The sequence below is a fragment of the Toxotes jaculatrix genome, chromosome 11, assembly GCF_017976425.1.
Source record: "Toxotes jaculatrix isolate fToxJac2 chromosome 11, fToxJac2.pri, whole genome shotgun sequence".
In the NCBI taxonomy this organism is placed as follows: domain Eukaryota; kingdom Metazoa; phylum Chordata; class Actinopteri; family Toxotidae; genus Toxotes; species Toxotes jaculatrix.
Window position 1 is genome coordinate 15,304,396 of NC_054404.1, and position 20,046 is coordinate 15,324,441.

A 20,046-nucleotide genomic window follows, 5' to 3' on the forward strand; every position below is an offset into this window, starting at 1 on the left:
GCAGCTGAAAAGACATTTAATTTGTTAGGAGTTTGAACAGTTTTGCTCATAACCCAACATTCTATTTACCACCTCATCTCCTCAACTACCAGACCATTTAATTGTCACAAAAGGTAAAATATAGTGAGAGGAAGGTAGATCGGGGAGGGGGGCTGGGCAAGAAAAAAAAAATTGATCATGTTGACTCACAATTTTCCCTCATGGCTCTAAATCTTCAGGAGCATTGATCAGAGATAGCTCCTTGACCAGATACCAATAGTGTTTGATTGGATAATAGTGTCCTCATAAATTGTGTTAATGATTTCTCTGGAAACTGAAATGGTAATCCAATAGACATCATTAAGCTTCTTTTAATTGTACTCCTCCCAGGGGGAGGAACAGACCAAAGATAAACTCAAATGATGTAATCCTTAATATAGTTTTGTCCTTTTAAATGGTTTGGGGAAATAAAACGCGTAGCAATTTATGTTAATATTCACAGATGTTACAGATGTTGTCCTCACCAAGCTCATTTCCATTGTAAAGATGTAAGTTAAACGTAAACCTGGAAAAGACTATGTTTATCTCTATGTGTAACATATATGGATTTAGACAGGGGGACCACTGGGAAAAGAGGTTATCTTACTTTGAAATTCCTTTCAAGAGCTTCATGGAAATGATCAAAAATTAATTTCTAAAAGCTATACTATATGCCACATCTTGGGCAATCTATTTTTGCACACCAGTCATTACGGGAATCCTTGGCAGCAAATAGAGAGAAACGCAATTGCTAGGTGCTGACAGAAAGCAGATCCATAATGTCATCTCTCCTTTTCATATTTCCATCACAACTATGTAATTATGATTGGATTTCTCCCCAGTTTCTCGGCAGAGGTGGTAATATGAGGCTCGTTATGATGGCCGTGTTGGAGGTCAGAGGAAAGACAGTCTGCGGGCCTGACCTTAGCTGAGCAGAATAGTCAAACACACTGCCTGGTTTGTGTATCCCAACCTCCCCGCAACTGCTACACCGAGGCACAGAGCCAGTACACTTTCCTTTGCTCACACCTGTCCGCCTCTTCATGTGACACTGCACAGTTTAACATATGCTGCTTAACGGCCAGTTTGCTATATGCCCCTGTGTCGCTGCAGCAGAAATAGATTGAGACATTGAGAAGTCAGAACCAAGAGGGCCCTAACAGTCTACTATCCCACACACCTCTTTGGCCAAATGCAGGGGAACTCCTGGGATGGTGCTACATTTTTAATGAAAGCAGAGTGTTTGATCTGCCAATGTTTATCTTCTTTGATGTTAACTGACACAGTAGAGAGCAGCCAGCTCTCAATGTAGTCCAACATGAGGGCAGATTAATTCATTATCATTTAACAGGAGAGGCTGGTGGTTAAAGAGTTCATCCTGGAGGTCTGATCATCTGTAACAGCCTCGAACAGAACCTACCTATACCTGCTCAAAACTCACTGCCTCTCGGTGTCTGTACCGTGGCACCTCTGGGGAAATGCATATGAATGTAGGAGATACAAATGCATGTGGGAGTACGAGAAGCAGGGAAATCTTAATTACATTCTGTTTCGAAGGGTTGTATTGCATACAGCTATGCCTCTAAGCACTTTGTATCTGAAAACCCCCTTCATTGTACCTATATCCAGTCCTATCATTTGTTTTTTATTAGACACTGGGTGAACTGGGAATAAACTAAAACTCTTGTCAAATTAAAGCAACAACAAACAGGCAAGTATTTCCAGGACACTACTGTATCTAATGACTACAACAGATCCATATCAGGCCCCAAAGTCCCAGGAGAGTGCACAAATAACAAATATGGAGCCAGTGCATAATTACTCCTACCACTGGAGTTACACAGGCACGTGTCTGCTGATTTCATGCCACTTCACAACTGTGTAGGTGTGCATTAGCCATGTTTCTCCATGTATCTTAATCCTCAACAGTCCCTCAAGGAGTTTTTTCCTCTAGTCTTACAATCTCATATGGATTTTAGGGTGCTTTACCACACATTGGCAATCTTATTATCTGCACTCTCTGAATCTGTTTTGGAACCATTTATATAATCTGCATGTCACAGACTAGTTGTTGTTGACCTTTGGCGCCTTGACACGAGGGTCTTGCAGTTTATCCTTTTAGCTTAAGGGTGACACTATCCAGATCTGCACACCAGTCCACTGAAATGAGCAATCTTCATATGATAGTGTGGGGGGGGGGGGGGGGGGGGGGGGGCGGTGGACGGGTTTGGAGGTCACCAACAGTAAATAAGCTGTCAGTGGGATAAAGTGGGTGTCAAATTGTATGAATAGACAGAGGGGGAAATGGACGCTTAAGGGCCCAGTGAGTTCCAACACTGACATGGTTTAAAAGAGCTTAATTATAATAAGCTGGAGCATGGAGCAAGTGTTTGGTGGCTTGGGGGGAAACTCGGAGACAGTGACAACAGTCCAGTGTGAGCTACACGAATTGGAGATTGCTCTGTGAAGGGGGCCAACATCAGATATGCATTAGTGGAACAAGGAGAGTTTTCAGCGGTAGCCAGCAGACTTCATGAAAAAGAAATGATGCCTGCCTCGCAAATATATTACACATAATGTCTTTTTCTTTGTAGAAGTCATCAAGCTTCATAACGCTTTATCCATTAGGAGAACAAGAATGCTTACAGTGTTATTTCATTATGTTTTACAAATGCGAGTTTTGCTTTATGAAAACAATAAATCCCGCCATGGATCTGTATGTCCCAACATCATTTGTTAATCACATTATTGTTAATTAATGATGCAATTCTTTTTAGCTAATGGTTGACAGTGTGTATTGACTCAAATAAGGGAATGAAATTGGAAAAGGAACTTGAGAGTAGAGCGACGCGCTTTAATCACTGCACTGTGAAGAAATGCCAGAGGGAAGAAAACAAGAGAAATATATAAATAAATGCAAAATTTATCGATAGTTTTATATCCTTGTGAACTGGTTTACAAGAAAATATTGGAATTACAGTCAGAATGATTTATAATCTATTGTTCAGGCTAAGGCTGTTTAACTCCCTGCCCCTATGAATATTAACACACTCTGTCTCTCTCTCACACGCTCTCTGTTTCTCCTTCTCACTTGCTCACTCTCACACACACACACACACACACACACACACACACACACACACACACACACACACACACACACACACACACACACACGTGTAAATGCTCTAGCAGAGCTCCTTGTCTAATTTTTCATGAAGATAGCTGTTTTTATGCTAATCTGACAGCTGCATTCATTTTCAGGCTTTCTCACAGACATTTATTTCCCAATCACATACTCATTCGTTCCCACTTGCACACACATATACACACTTTCTTCCGTGACCATTCTTCTATATGTCCTGGAAAAAAAAAATTAATTGAAACTGTCCTAATGAAGGTTTCTAACTAGGAGGAAATGTACACTGATTGAGACAACTCTGAAACAGCTCTGAAATGGTGAAGCCCTGGGTGGTTGGCAAGCATCAAAACCTGAGACTGAGGCTTTATACACAAACATGCTAATTATTACTTACTAACTTGCTTACTCTTACTGCTTTTAATGGACCACTTTCTTCATTCGTCGAGAAGGACTTATTTCTAACCATCAATTTTACTAGATCACTGGCAAACTACCACAAGGCTTCTTCTCACTGAATAGCTAGGTAATTAGAACCACTCTTCCGTCTACCAGGTCATGTTCAAACCTTTCATAGAGCTTCTAAAGACAACAAGGTAATGCAGCGAGACAGGAAATAGTTGGTTTGGAGGTCACAAAAAGGGCATAATTGGGCCGGTCAGTCAATAATACTGCTGACTGCGTCTGCCTTTGAGGCTGCTAATGAAGTGCAGGAGACGGGGAGGTGCCCGTTTGGCATGCCGGTTACCTTGGCACCAGGGACACGACTGCAAATTCACTAGCATTCGCTTGTATCTCTTCCCTCTAGAGGTGAAGCAGGCAGTGGCAGTAAAATTGAGTAATTGTGCAGCATAATGAGGAAAGCGGTACCTGCCTCCCTCATTTCCGCTGAATTTTTCCCTACTCATGAATTGACATGAGTGTACTTAAACCCTCAGACAGGGCTGAGAGCTATTCAAGAGTGATATGTTGCTCAGTGCTTTGCAAAGTCATTACTCAGCACAATATAACACTCCAGACTGCTCTGTACACATGGCATTGATGCCAGTTTTGCTGTGTTAATAATGTTTGTGTTGACAGTCAGTGGTTCACATCTATACACTGTTAACATCTTCTATTTGTTCTTCTTCTTTTTTTTTATTTTTCTCCAGCGGGAACAACGTACATATTTGGGCGAGATGGTGGACTGATCACATACACATGGCCGCCAAATGACCGTCCCAGCACGAGGGCAGACCGGTTAGCCATTGGTTTCAGCACACACCTGAAGGATGCTGTCCTGGTGAGGGTGGATAGCTCCTCTGGTCTCGGAGACTTCTTGAAGCTCCACATCGTAAGTCAAGAACATGCTTTCAAGTGCTGTAGACCTGATTAGCTCCCTGAAACATATTTTCTCAATCAGCTTTTTACTAGGAGTGATGGGATAACTATTCTATTTTCTGCCAAAGTTGGAAAAGTTTTTGGTTATTTCACATTTCTGTTTCTTTTTTTTTTTTGTGCTTTTTTTAAAGTGGGCGGGGCTGCGTTAGAAAAAAGATGATGTCATTAACTTGGGAATTTAAGATATTTGATTCAGAATTTGTCAACGATTGATGGGTTTTGTTTGGCTACTGTCAGTCACATTTGATCAAACCACACCAACACAATGTGTTAAATAGTGCCTAAAGGTGTTTATGTAACCTTTGCTGCTTATTTTGTCATTAATACCTGAAAATATAGAGAAATACTTGGGATTTGAAGCCAGATTTTCAGGGGCTTTAATGGTGATGGTAATGGTGTATGTGTTGAATTCTATTAGCACAGAAGAAGGAAGAGGTCACAATTTAATGGCAAGTACAACATGTTTGATCAACAGTACATTAATGTTGTTTGTGGTAAAAGGCAGTCCGTGCTTGTTCACCTCCTGTTGTCTACATGGGACAGCTGCTGTGTGTGTACAGCAGGAACTGAGGGAAATGGTGTGGTAATAAGGGTTGGTTCCATATAGTGCATCTCTGACCTGGACATAATTCTGCTGGCTATCACATGACCTTCCCCTCGCTACCACCCATTTACTGACAACAACACTGATGCCGGCCAGGAGCATACAAGAACATTGCACACACATATACATGGACAGCTGCCCACACACCTGGATTCACACATACAGTAAGCACACAGTGACATAAGCAGGCCTGTCCTGAGGACACAGAGCAATCATGTTGTTGTTCTTATGAGACACTTCTGTACTTGCTCTGCGTGGATCTGCTTTTTTACCACTTTTTTTTTCCCAGGCCTCATGGCTAAGTGATTTTTAGCCCCTAGTTTTAATCTAGGAGCAACTGGCCAATTTAAAATGATACAACCACTTTCATGCACAGCATTCATCAGCAAATGGCACAAGGGGACACAAACAAGATGTTCAAAAGAACATAAATTGGAATGCGGGTGTAAAAGATGTGTACAGATGTGCTCACTCAGATGTACAAATGCTCAGCTTCAATCCCTCTGTGTTCCATGGTTTTCTGGGCTCCTTTCCACCTGCATGAAACACCTGAACAGGGATGAAACGGGCGAGATTTCCTTTAGACCCTATTTTCATGAGAGTGATGAAAAATGTCTTCTCCACCGATTTGCATAGACAGCCTTTTTAAATAAAATGGCACAACAGGGCTTTGCTAGGTAGCTCATCCCAGCAGTACTGAATTAATATACATACAAATTTGCTCACTTGCTTGTACATCACGCAAACTTGCTAACTTATTTCTGAACAATTCACAACCTTTTGCAATTCATTTAAATATCATGTAGTTAGTTGTCATTCAAGCCCACAAGAGACAAGAGGTACAGGTGAATTCCGAGAAACACTGAGATTTTTGCACCTGGTGCACTGCAGGTGTATACGCATGTGTCCCATACTGTACAACATTTCTCTATAGAGTGCTAGAGCCAATGCACAAAGAGATGTTCGCAAAGGGAAAGACACAGGTCAGATCTTCTTGGCAACCTCTCTTAAGGAGACAGCCTGTATGACAGGCTTTAGGTTGTACTAGTGATGAATGTTAGAGGCGAGAGACCTGAGCTGCACAGACAGGTGAGGTGAGAGAGGGGAGTCTCGCATGGAATAACAAGGCTAAGTGATCATGTAGCTTATAGCAGATGCATGCATAGCCTTGTTGATGAAATGTGTAGCATTCCATTGACATTTTACAGGGAGAAAATGTTGATAAGGCATGTTCTTACAGCAGGGGCAGTGGGTTGTGAGAATCCCCTCTCCTCTCGCATCAGCAGTCACTCTGAATGCTCCCAGTTATTTATTTATTTCTGCACATTAATCTGGGGGCTTTGTGAAATGCTGCATTTCATCAGAAAATGAGAGAAGCGTGAGAGAAAAGGCTTTTTAAAGAGACAGAGGAGATCGGGGGTATGAAGAGACGGGTCATGGTCTTGATTTTTGTTTTCTAGTTACTAAAGATGAGCAATGAGACTGTGTACTACAAGATTTTGGTACTGTGCATCATGAAGTTGCAACAGTTGCAAATGAAGCAACAAATTAAAATGTTCCATCAAATAAAAATTAAATAATATAAATATAACAAAACTGACATTATGTTTAAAGAGTGTTTTAGAAGACTTTCAACAAAGTATAATTGATTGTTACACTCAGTTGTCATAAGGAATATTTTCTAAGCTGCTGCAGCCAAACGGAAGAGCAGAAAATGAAATCAAAATATTATGAAATTGGAATACTTATCATACAGACCCTCTAGATATGTGTTTCACGCTTCTGTCTTCTCCTCATTAATTACACTGGAAAGGACGTGTTTTACAGCACTCCATTAAACACAATGAGCTGTGCAAAATTGCCACTTTGATGCGTTTTTTATGCAAGAATAGCAGCACTCAGCTAGTCACCTGCGAAAACCTTATTTGGTTGAACTGTACCCTTAGTGGATCATGCCGTAGTATAGGATAATATTACGATGTAATCACTCTGAGGCCTGATTAGCAAAAACATTGTATTGGGAACTAGTTAGTTTCACTCACGTTGGCCAAATTGTCTTATTTCCGAAAGTAAATATATTAAATAAGTGTGACAGACGGTTGATTTCCATTATTGAATATGTAAAAGCCAATTTCTGGAGTTGTTGCTTCATTGAGAGATGCATACTTTGCAAACAATGTATTATACGGCTGATTCCCAATGGTGTTCTCCTCATTCTTTTCAGTTACCTCAGCTCTGAGCACAAATGTCTTACGAGGAGTGTATCTTCAGCTGTATGAGATGGGATTAGACCAGATTTCAGTATTTACCCCCCTCCTTCTTCATCCTCTACATCCCTTACCCCCCCTAATCTCCTGCTCCCATTTCATGATGACAGGAAACCCAGCGGGGCTTGAAGGACGCCATCTCAGCTCACGCTCTCAAGAGAGAATTTTCTGAGTAATACGTGGAGACTATGATTTAAATGCACCTCAAAGGAATTGTGATCCTTCCCCCGCCTCTCCTTTCTATCGCAGATAAAGACAATGACTATCAAGTCAGCGAACCATCAAATGTACAACAATCATTTTCCTCAGGCTCATTACTGTAGCGCGCACGGAAGCAGGACTAGATTCATAATAACGTTTCTGCCATTTCTCCAATTACCATTCTCCACAATCCTTTTCACTTTTTCTAAGGTGAGGCATATTCATGAGGCTACTTGAACAAGTAATCCACAAGGATATAAGACTTGTCTGTACATGATAGTGTGCCCTGGCAAAGTATGTACGTATATATAATTAATTGCACTGTAGCTGAAAGTCAAATCCAGGGAAATATTCACAATGACATTATGCAAAACAGGGAATTATGGATGTAATGATCCTTAGTTGGTCTATGCAGCAGGGTAATCCATACAGAAGAAGAACTGGAACCAAGTTCCATATAAGATGTGGGTGTGCAGTACCTTCTCTGTAAAACATGCTAATACGTTTTACTGTGTAATGTCTGTAAAGTCTCTGCACAGAATATTAAAGTAGAGAGATTTTACTTTGATGCTCTTAAGGTATTTTATTCCCCACAAAGGAAGTATTATTTATTTTTTCTGCACAAACAATGGTGGATGTCTGTTATTGGAAATCCATCTGTACATTTTTAGGAAGCCATTTACTCTGAAATGGAGGCTTTGCAGTTGTTTTCTTTCCTTTTTTGTTGTCAATGAGCAGCGGTGACAGTGACTATCAGAGGCTCTCCTCAGTCTCAGGCAGGGCCCCGAGGGGCCCACTGAGCTTGTTTTGTGCTTCCACTCAATCTCCGTATGGGGGCTGAGGACTATTCCAAGCACTTTCTTCTTTCCCTTCTTCTAATTGCATGCATCCCTTTAAAAAAACAAGCAATGAAGGCACTCTGGCTTAGACACAGCGACACTGTGAAGTTAATGTATTCTATAGAGCAGAGAGGATGGTGGAGAAATAATGACTTCTCTGGTGGAGCATTGCTCCCCTTGGTCCTCCTTTAGCTGACTACCAGAAAGGGGGCTCTTCTTCTGATGGAAGACACCTTTAATTGCAGTTTCAACTCCTGCTCTCTACCCTATTAATCATGTAAAATGGCCTGAGAAGAGAGACTACCAAGCCCACTGTCTGAGTATCTCCACTTTGGAGTAAGAAAATGTCATCTTTTATGTGTTTTTGCAGTTCACCTTACTGTTGGAGCTCTGATTATGCACAGTTGCGTGCTTCATTAAGTGAATATTGTACTGGCTGATTTGATGCTACAGGTGAGATTGTTACCTGGGAGAGGTGCTGCAGGTCTCAGGAGAGATCTTGTGTCACGCTATCCCCAATACTCCTATTAAAACACCTGCCCTGGGAAAGTATCTTATTCTCAGCCACAGCTCCTGTTAAGGTCTCAGACCCAGTAATTACCTCCCATGCATGCACTGCATGCAGACATAGAACAGACCTGCATGTAATACCCCCAGGATTCACTGGTATACAGCTTTCCTGTGTTGCTTGCTCAGTCAAGGCACATCAATCAGTCATTAGCCTCTGGAGAGACAGATACCAGATTATTATCACAATACAGTTTGTTCATATCTACTGTAAATGGAAAAGTAATGCAGCAAAAATACATATAAATATTAACCTGTGTGTGGGTGCAGATTAAGTATTTGGTTCCATCTCCAGCTGAACATTTTCAAATATTTTTTTTTATCTTGGGTGTTATTGTTGTGTTTGAACAGTTGTCACCTCGGAGTTTGGCAACCTTCTTTTTCTACACATTACATTATCAGCTGTTGCTATAGTAACCATCCCAGTATAGAACTGGGACGGTGTTTTTAGTGCCACACAGTGATGATATGCATTTTAAGCAAGTTCAAAACTAAAGACAGCATTTTTTGTTTTTTTTCAATTTGAAATTGCAATATCACATCTCTGTTCAGTTTGCTCAAAACTCAATCATGTGTGTAAAAGAAATTGTTGGAGACTAGTGGGAGAAAAGAGAAGGCAAACCAAGCAGAGATCCTGGTTTTTAATGGTTGAGCGATCAAAACTGAAGGATTCCAACTATGAAAATTGTTACAGATTTTGAAAGTTACAAATGTACAGCTTTTTCACACGTACACCATGTTCTCATTGCAACTTTACATGAAATATGTTAGTCTTGACAAAAAAAAGCTGAGCCAAAGTATTTTGGTATTAAAGAAATAGTGTCCCAACACGGATTTGCTCCCCATGAGATGATTCATCATTGAACTGTCATGCTCTAATGAACAGAGGGTAGAAGTAAACACATCCATCTCACAGGTGATTTGACTTTCCATGGTTTGTGCTGACACAAGTCACTCTTACTTTTGGAGTTTCCACCCGGCTCACTGGGATGATATCTTAAGACAGCCGGAGCTACTGAACCTTCTCCACTTTCGGCAAAAAGGGTCTAAAAGCAGCGGAGCGTGTAATTTGACGATCATCAGTAGAATGTCGTGGATAGTAAGGTGCCCTAGTGTATTATTTATTTTTCTTCTAATTGAACACTTTGTTTTTCTGCTTTTCTTCCGTGTCTCAGTTATGAAGAACTGTAATGAAAATTAGATTTCCCCCCTGTCTCTCGATACTCCTGATTTGTGGGATCAATTAATCAGAGAAGGAATACTAGTAATCATAGCTGGATTTGTGTCATAGATGCATATTAACAAACCTCCCTGCTCTAGCCAGCTCCGCCACATTTAAATTCACAGCCAGATGCCATCTTCCTCTTTCCCTGCTTTCTCCTCGTTTCACTGAGTGTCAGTGAAACCAGAACTGCCATTTGCTAGTCAGTGTGTTTGGCAGCTTGCAATGCAGTATGTGGCAAAGCTAGGCTAATGGCACTATAATGGTGAGTTAATAGCAGACCAAGATGAGGACACAGCACTGAAAGGAATGGATGGGGGAGTTTCATTGACCTCGTTTAGTCCCTCAGCGTTGATTCAATCACATAAACATGAATGGGGAGGAGACAGCAACGAGGCAGGGCAATACTCCTTTAACACATTCCCATGTTCTTCACATGGTTAAGATACAGAATTTTACCTGAAATTGTTTAAGTGGCACTGAATAGTGGTAATTGTATGGTAATGGCACAGGTAAATACAGCATCGATTTTATGTCAGCTGTGACCGATTGTGGCAAAACCCTGTATGTGATAGCGAATGGCCTCCTACCTCTTTTAGTCATAGACGGGGCAGCCACTCGGCTCGGATGATGTACCTGACCTCAAAGAATCAAATCTCATCATCTCCATATTGAGAAGGGCCAGTGCTAGAATCACCATTACTCATCTTTCAATTCCAATCATTTCTCAATTTGTTCAAGCTCTTTGCCACTACAAAGCCAAGTGGTCCATGAAGAGGAATGATGGTCTGTGTATGTGTGTGAGTGTGTGTGAGAGAGAGAGTGAGAGAAATAAGTGCAAGAGAGAGAACGGTGGGTGTGTGTGTATTTGTGAGGGCAGGACAATAATGTGTCTTCACTTTTATTAGTGTAACAAATCACAGTGAGTACAGCTTGTCATTCTCAAAGCTGTACATCAATACGTTATGGGCTTGCCTCATACAGAGCAATATTGCCATGGCTAACATGGGGTAAATTTGATTTCATCGTCAATGTTACACTGTGAGGCATGTTCGCTTTTTGCTGGGTTACAAGGTTAAAAGCATTGACATTCTATTTGTTATTACAGTTCGAAGGATGAATTTAGTTTGTATTGGCCCATCCTTCCCCCTATGTTCTAGTTGGACACGTTCCAGTAAACCGTTCGGCCTATTTTACCTCTTTCCGCTGTTCTCATTTTCAGAGTTCTTTAATCTTATGTATTGTAAATATTAAAAGTCAAATCTCAGTATGTCTTTGCATATATTGTAATCTATGCAGAAGACAGAGTGTGTTTGTGTGTGTTTTAGACTGGAGCGGCGCAGCATGGATTCACTATAGTTGTTGACTTTTGACACAGCTGCCCCAGGCCTCAGGGAGGGATAAAAATAGTCTCACAGTACAGCGTCTCCCAGCTAACACATATGGAGCGCAGTTTCTCCAGAATCACTCTGTACACCTTGTCATCTCTTCTCAATATTTCTCATATGTATTTATTTTGTCCATGTCAAGTTCAAACAAATAGATGCAGTGTCAGGGAACACAGGATGAATATGCTTAAGGCAGTTAAAGTTGGGCTAAAATTAAAAATCCCTTTTGCTAAGAAATGGGTATATACTGTATATCCTTAGTAACTGTTTTGTGTGCTTATTTGGTCCAATTTACAGTTATCACATCTTAGCTGTGTGTGTGTGTGTGTGTGTGTGTGTGTGTGTGTGTGTGTGTGTGTGTGTGTGTGTGTGTGTGTGTGTGTGTGTGTGTTCTCCAGGGGTTGTAAATTTTTGGTTTTGACTGACAATGAACTTTTAATTTGATTGGTCACATAATTGTGGGTGGACAGTAAAAATGGTCAACAATCAGTAAACCAGTTTGCAGGCTAGCATTGTTAGCATTAGCCACATCTGTAATTTGCATCAGTATTTTTGTCCGAGCTTGCTAGCTTTCATTTTGAAAGAGTGAAATACAAAATTAAAGTGGAGTACAAACTTAATAGCATAACTTATTCTTCCAAATGATGAATTTTATGAAGAAACAGGCTTAAATCTATGCTATGATGTAGCTTATGATGGAACTAGACAGTGTGCCTCCAGGAAGCAGAAAAAAAATCTCAGCCAAGAGGTGCCATGGGAAATAGGTCTAAGAGGGTCTAAGTTTAGAACGTGTTTAAATAAATTTGTCAAATAATTATTTTTATCCTCTTTTGAAAAGTGGACAAATATGCACAATAGCTGAAGTACAATTTTAATTTCTTTACATGAAAAGTTGCTGTTTGACTGAAACACAGAAGAGAGTATTTCCTGAAAGCCTCTACATAGATTTTGAAAAGAAACATACACGTGTTTGTCTGTGCTTTCACACACACTACTGCACATACACTGTATGCCAAGTCAGCCTGCTGTTGTTTACCAGAGTCGAACAAAGAGCAAAGTCAGTTTGCACCAGGCCAAGTCTGAAATTACTTGTGCAATTACTCACATATATCCCTGGCAAAGAAAAATCTTCCAGGGTGCTTCTCAGCTAATTATTCCATAATTGTTGTTGGTGCCCTGTTGTTGATGGCTTCCACAGTGCTTGGTGTGGGGTTGCATGAAATATTAAAGACAGCTCGCCTTGTTCTGGTCAACTTAATTACCTTTTTCACTGCTGCACTGCTCTCATCTCCAGCCCCTTGTGCTTTCCATCCAAGTCTGTTTAAAATATAATGCACATACAAGCATTCTGTGTTTAATTATGTACTGCTGTGGAAACATTTTGTAGCATGCCATAGTGGGTGAACTGGTGTATGCTGTTGGCGGTCTAGCTCGGTTAACTTTAGTCCATGATTTATTGTCTTCTTTATTTGATCTTGTTTTATTTTATTTAAGAGAATATCTTACCGGATCTGCCAGGAACATGAAAATGATGCTCTATTGTTACAGCTTGCTTTCACCAATAAACCACACAGACTCATAAAACATTAAGAGTAAATGAGCAGCAGGAAGCTACAGATTGAGAGGCAAGACATATCGTATGAACGCATGGAAATCAGCACAACTGAAACCAATCTTGACTGGGGTTGGTGAGGTGGGGAACTGTATCCGCTTTTAAAATGTCTCAAGCTTCTGGGAGAGCAACCACACTGTCAGCAGAAACACTCATCCTCGTTTTGTCCCCAGTTTATGAATAATGGATTTAGTGACCCTCCCTATATCCTCCATAGCTACCAGTCAATATTACTCAGGTCCGATTGAGCAACACAGAGCCTTTAACTCCAATTATACACTGAGCAGCACTTGACATTCAAGTTAAACGCTGCGAGACTCCTGTGTATTTTCTTCATCGTTATTGCTCTCAGGCAAGACTGTCTGGCCAGTGTCTTGTCTCTCAGCTATAAGAGAGTTACATTGCAGCCAAGCACTGTTATACAGAGCCTCTGGTCATAGATAGCTTATTCCACAGCCCCATCAAAGGCAAAGGCTTTGTGTGTTTGAGTGCACATGTGCATTAAAATATTTCCCCGACTCCCCTGCTATAATAAGAGCTGTGCAGTGAAGGCCAGCAGCGCTGTCCACGCAAGAGCAAACAGTCCGTGGCATGTCAGCAGCCTGGATGTGCAGTGCGCCTCATACAGGGAGATCAAACAGACAGGCACATGTTGTGCCTTTGTCCTCTTCTATCCCTCAGGTAAGCGCATGAGGTGAGAAGAGCACCCCTGGATCTGTGGCCTCATTCCGCTCAGTTTATCAACCATGCAGTGTGCCTCATCTCAGAGGAGAAGAGAGATGTTGCAGGGAGATGGTTGAGTTTTGTTTATGTTGCAGTAAATGTTGCACCGTCGAAGAGGTGTTAAACTTTATAGCTTATTCTGTGGGTCTTCTGAGGATCTGGAGTGAGTGATGGTTTGGTTTGCTTTTCCCAGAAGGGCAAAGCAAACACCTTGACAACAGTAATTAAAAGTGCATGTGAGGCCTAATTCATTTTCTTCTCTTCGTCTCCTCCCTTCACTTGGCCTAATAAATCAGTTATGCTTGAAGTATCTGCTTCTCCTTAACTCTTTAATTCACCAGTGCATTTTGTGAAATAGCCTTGCGTCTGACAAGGAGCTGCTATAAAAGATGTAGAAAATTGTTGTGGGAATTGTATGTCTCTGCTGGATCCAGCCTGAGCTTAACACTCGATGTCAAAGTTTTAATCTCCTTTCAGCTCTGAAGCATTATAATGTCTGATCGGGTATAAAGCAAAAACATCTACAGTACATACTGTACAGCTGAGGGTTACTATAGTTTATGCAGGTGTTGCTTATTGCTTCCTCCTCTGTGTATGAACTTACCTCTAGGGAGAATTAAGAGACATGTTTGCAATGAAGTGCAGTCAAACCTCCTCAAATAAAATTAGAACTAGTTTACTATGAGAACAGTTTAAGATAAGAAAATTGAATGGACTGGTCATGCCATCCAAGTGCTCTCTCTCACTGTTCAAAGCCTCAAAAAAGCCACCCTTGTAATCAATACAGTGCCCCGTATGCCCACTCTTTCATCTATGTAGGCATTTCTGAGGCAATTACAGGCCAGAAAGCCGCTGTTATTTATATGAAAATGTAACTGTTATTGAGCGGCAGTGTCGCCCACCACCCTCCTTTAGTCAATAGCAACACAAATCGATGGCCAGCCAGTCAGCCAGTCTGTGTGTGTTTGTTTTTTAATCCATAAACATCCACTCCATAAACTCACAAACCTTGGTCGTCGCAGCCATTATTATGGTATTTCCAAGCTGGAAGTAATTGTATAATCATTACCACTTCATGAAATCTTAATAGGAGCTGTAGATTAGAGGCAAAAGTAATGGCATGAGCCAGGAACTTGTGACTCCATCAGTAGTAAAACAGATGGCAAGGAAAAGTTTTGTGTCTATCAGGAACTAACTTATAGCCCTTTTGTATTGTTTGTACTCCTCCATTTTATCTGTGGGGATGTTTGTTTAGTTTTATAAGTTTGGTGTGGGCCTGTTAACAAGTTCCTTCAGGTTATAACATTTTACGTATCAGCAACGACCACAGCTTACAGTTTATTTGATAAAATGGTATACAGGCATCACACCAGCTGTGATGCCTGTATACCATGTTGACTTTCTGACCCATGAGTACTCAGTATCACTGAATGATTACATGAGTACTTAGTACTCACACCTGTAAAGTTTTATGACTTCATCTTGCACAGTTGTGACACTATCACGGTGACAGACAGACAGACAGGTAGACAGACACACATATCAACACCTGCCAAAATACTCAAAACCATCTCTGTGGTAGTTCCCGCCACACTAGGTGTCTCCAGGGCCACAGTTTGCCAAGATGACACACACACACACACACACACACACACGCTCACAAGGCAAAAACAATAAAAACAAAAAATGTGGATGTTACAGGTGTGAATGGCAGCGGGAGCTAATAGACCAGCAGTAGACATCACAGTTGCACATCTGGTAGTGGGAAAACACAAAGACATGCAAACATCAAAGTATTCTTTTCAAATATTTGAGCTACGCAACTGCACAAGTGAACATATAATTGCGTGTGTCAAAGGTGGTGAGTAGAAATTTTATCAAAACCTGACAGAAAGGTTTGATATATCTCAGCCCCACTGGGGACTTCCTAGCACACCCTGGAAAGAGGAAAAGGTGGTGGCGGGTGCAGAGACGCAGCAGTGAACTAGTCACCCACGAGGCCTTATCGGCCTGTCGTATTATTTCACCACAAAGAACCACATGGGCCTTATCTCATGCCCATCTCCCTGATAAGGTCTGCTGCCACAAACAAAAATAAAAGACAAAAAGGAGGGTGCAAGAGAACAAAATGACAAAGCAGAGCAAGGCTCCTTCAATGTGTTGGCCTTTTATTACCTTTCTCTGCAAGATGACTGATAAAAGCCCAAAGACAATGAAGGAGGGAAAGACAGAAGATAAGTTGGAGGAAAGAGAAAGGATAAAACTGAAAAGATAAAGACCGTGTAAGGGCCCAAACATTTTATTAAAGGAAAAGCCTGATGTTGGCACAGGGGATGAGGAGGATAACAGGAAATGAGGAAGGTGGTAAGATTAAGTCTGGAAAAGTATATAAGCACACATACACACTCACATGAGTTCATGTCTGTCCTACTTGTATATATTGCTTTTGTGTTTTCTGCATATTGGGAAAAACTACTGACAGGTTGTCAGGTACAGCCTGGTCTTCTGAACCACTGTGACCATTTGCTGCTGCCTCTGTGGCCCTGAGACACTCACCAGTATGCATGTGTGTGTGTGCATCCTCCTCAGTGTTAGAAGTTATTCAGTGTGTGTGACTGTTGTTCTGCTTCATCTCCTTTTTTTTTTTTTTTTAGGAGATGGCTCAAGCATGCATGCAAGATCTAAGTCTGTGCAGACACCCGCCGTGGGGGACGAGGCACAGTCCATAGACGTGGCTTTTTCATTGGCCTTTATTCAAATGCGCTGTGTTGCAGTCAATAGCAAGAGTGACAAGAAGATTAAAAAAGAAGTGCTTAGGAAGACCATGTCGCACCTGCTTCCTCCGCTCTCCCCCAGCTCTGTGCTCCACTAGGCAGAGTTGCAGGCCAACCTGGACATAGAGATCCAGACAGTTCTAATGCACAACATTTATCATCGTGGCAGTAGTGCTTGCCACCCTGGCCTGATCACTCCTCCTGTTATAAACCACATCTCCAGCAGAACGCTGAGTCAGAAACGGCCTGAGATCAGATCAGTGCTCCAGCATACGGTGAGAGTTGCATTGGCCCAATTTTTATGACACATTGTTGGCCCATTTTAATTCACACGGTAGTATAGAAGACGCAAACAATATGGACAGATTTTACTACACTTTTATTGCCCAGTGTGGTTTATTACAACACATTTTCCATTCCGATAATGGCTACTTGTTTAAGTTTTAGATAGACAGCGACTACAATTACAGGACAGACCTTCAGTAAAGCCTGGCAGCTCTATAAGGCTCTGCTGGAAGCCATTACATTCCCCATGAAATCTTGATTTATTTGTGGTGGTTCTGTTGAGGATGGTGGGCAGCCGCTCTCAAGCTGCCCACCAGCACTGAGGACCATGAATTTTCAGTAGACACCTAGAAATCAGTTATAGTTGGCTGTGAAGGACAGATCTCATGGCAGGTGTGCGCATGCACATGTGATGTGAACACGTGTGTCTATGTGTGTGTGTGTGTGTGTGCCCTTGTGTGTGTCAGTGAGTGTGAACTGTTCAATAAACTCATCACAGGCCTCATAAAGAAAGCTGACATTTACAGCAAAGCGCAAAGGTCAAGGAGTTGGGCCTGATGAGATCATGATGGAGGAAAGGCTGTTTTACCCCAGCCACCTCAAGAAATCAAGAGAGAGGCAGGAGAGGAACAAATGGAAAAGGAGAAATGAAAACAACAGAAAGTCAGTAGCAATGTAAGAAGATTAACCAGAGGAGGAAATGAAATTTCAGTTTTACCAACGTGAAGGGTAAATATTAGGCCTGTGTGGATGAAATGCTTCATATACAACTAGAAGACCGATCTTTAGCGGTCACTTAGACTGATGATTTATGATGCATCCAAATAGTAGCTGAAAGGGCCCGTGCGGACAGGCAGTCTGATAATGTAGATCTAATTAAAACTCCCAGAGTGGGACTAGAGCGTATGTCTCTGCCGACCCACACACACCGGGCACAGCCATGTCCTCATTAGCACCAACAATGTCACCGGGCCTGGCCAACACGCAGCCTTAAAATGTGGTAGAGAGCAAAAAGTGCCCCTGCTCTGTGTGCATCCCGGTGCTTTGAAACTATCCTGTTGTCTAAAACCGAGGGCTGAGTGCTAACGTGAGCTGCGTCTAGAGATGAAGCTAATGAAGACAGTAACATAGATGGGAGGGAGCCATCGGGCTTGAGTGCTTGAAAGAAACCCAGTTCTGTGTTTGGGGACTGAAAGTGGTGCCAGATTGGCAGCTGAACCTTATGGGCCTCTCATACCTTTGATGAAACACTGAAACTGGTGAGGAAGAGCTGACAGGCACACTCCCTTTGGCCAACTTCTGTCTTCTTTCTGCGTCTCTGTTGTCTGACTTTGTCAGATCTGTGAATTTTTTTGTTTGTGTGTGTAAGAATGAGAGAGAGAAAGAGAGTAAAAGAGGGCGGGAGAGGTAGAGAGAGACACCACGTGTGTCTATGTGCCTGCTCCTGTGTGTGTTCTGGGTGAGCAGTCATCTGATGAACTGCCTCGCCATGGCCGAGGCTTGTGCACGCCCCAGCCAGTGAGATCCTGTTGTTGTTGTTGTGTTGGTTAACAATGCTCTCCCCCAGCACCACAACTCACACAGCAGCAGTAAGAGGTTGGCAGACCCTAATGGAAACGTCATCTTCCAGATAAAAGATGGCCCGGCTTTGATGAGAGGGGGAGTTATGGAAGGTGTATAATAAAAGAACCATTTCCATTCGGTTCCGAAGCCAATTTAAGAGCAGTGAATGAAGACAGACGCTGTCATAGACAAACTGAAAAGCCGACAGTCACTCATAGCAGTTTTCCAGTTTGTCAGGCAGAGGGACCTTTCAATACAGTACTCCATACTCTTGCCTTGAGTGGGGCAGGCAGTAACTCAAAACCAAAGCTTGATTTAGGAATCAAAAGTCTAGTGTGCACTTTCATCATTGTTCCTCCAAGTTCTCAGTCACGCTCAACCTGTGATGCTGCACGCATGCTGTGAAACGCTGATATCGTGCTTATAGAAAATAATGCACTCCGTTCGTAATGTCTTTCTAACCCAGGTGGTACCACTTACTGTGAGAGTAGAGTGATAATTGGTTGAAAAAGCGAGCCGTGCTCAGAATTCTAAAGTTTGCTGTAAATGGAGAAATGATGTTACTGCATCAGCTGCATCAGATCCCGTCGCTGGGCTCCAAACGGTGCGTGTGTTGATTGGGTGGTTATTATGGCAAAAGAGGAATCATTTAGTGCTGGCTGACAGATCGGGTGCTGACATTGGAGCGTTCACCAAATATAGTGTGGCTGATTCTCTGCAGGCTAAAGCAAATCTGTTCTGGGACCCTAAAAGGCAGAAAGCAGAAAAGAAATAAAACTATAATAATAGATAGAGTTGTGCTCCAGGACAAATAAGCAGACCTTACTTGTGACTACAGGGAATGAATGAAGCAAGTTGGTACAGGGATAGGTCACAGCAATTGCCATATTTAAGGGGTAACTTGCAACCAACACTGACTTGTAAACACAACACGTAGCCTATTGTGGCTGTTGTTATATTGTGTTTATTGCTCAGGAGCTCCCACACCTGGTTACGCAATTTCCAGACTCTTTTTGCTCTTGAAAAACATGGGTGGTTTGTACAAAAATTCTGCCGAATGTCAGGCCTGGCACCAACAACAACATCATTTAAAAAACGGGATACGTGATAGCTGCTCTAGTCTTTAATCTCAGCCCATCCCATCGCTCCTTTTGTCGCTATCTCAAACCACAAGTTGCCAGAGGAGGAGCTGCGATATTGAGTCAAAGTATTGTCTGTCACATTTCCACAGTTTAATAATGGGGGACGTCCAACATAAGCTAGAGAAATGATTATGGAAATGCAGTCTTTATAAACAAGCATAATGCCTATTTTCCATGTGCCCAATATAATCATATTTATTAATGTAAGTGCTACCAAAGGGGGAATGATCTGTGTAAGCATGTTTCCGAAGCAGTTATTTTTCATAGTCTGCTGTTCATATACCTTGTCTCTGCACACATTCGCTTTATGATGTTGGGAAGG

General features: G+C 41.8%; 1 protein-coding gene across 3 annotated transcripts in view; it reads left to right on the forward strand.

The window, feature by feature from the left end:
* LOC121189347 (neurexin-1a) overlaps positions 1 to 20,046 on the forward strand; it is a 233,719-nt gene that overhangs the window by 146,100 nt on the left and 67,573 nt on the right. For all 3 annotated transcript variants that reach the window (XM_041049375.1, XM_041049376.1, XM_041049374.1), the window contains exon 18: positions 4,309 to 4,490. In XM_041049375.1, the coding sequence (XP_040905309.1) occupies positions 4,309 to 4,490 (182 nt within the window). The remainder of the gene's footprint in view (positions 1 to 4,308; positions 4,491 to 20,046) is intronic.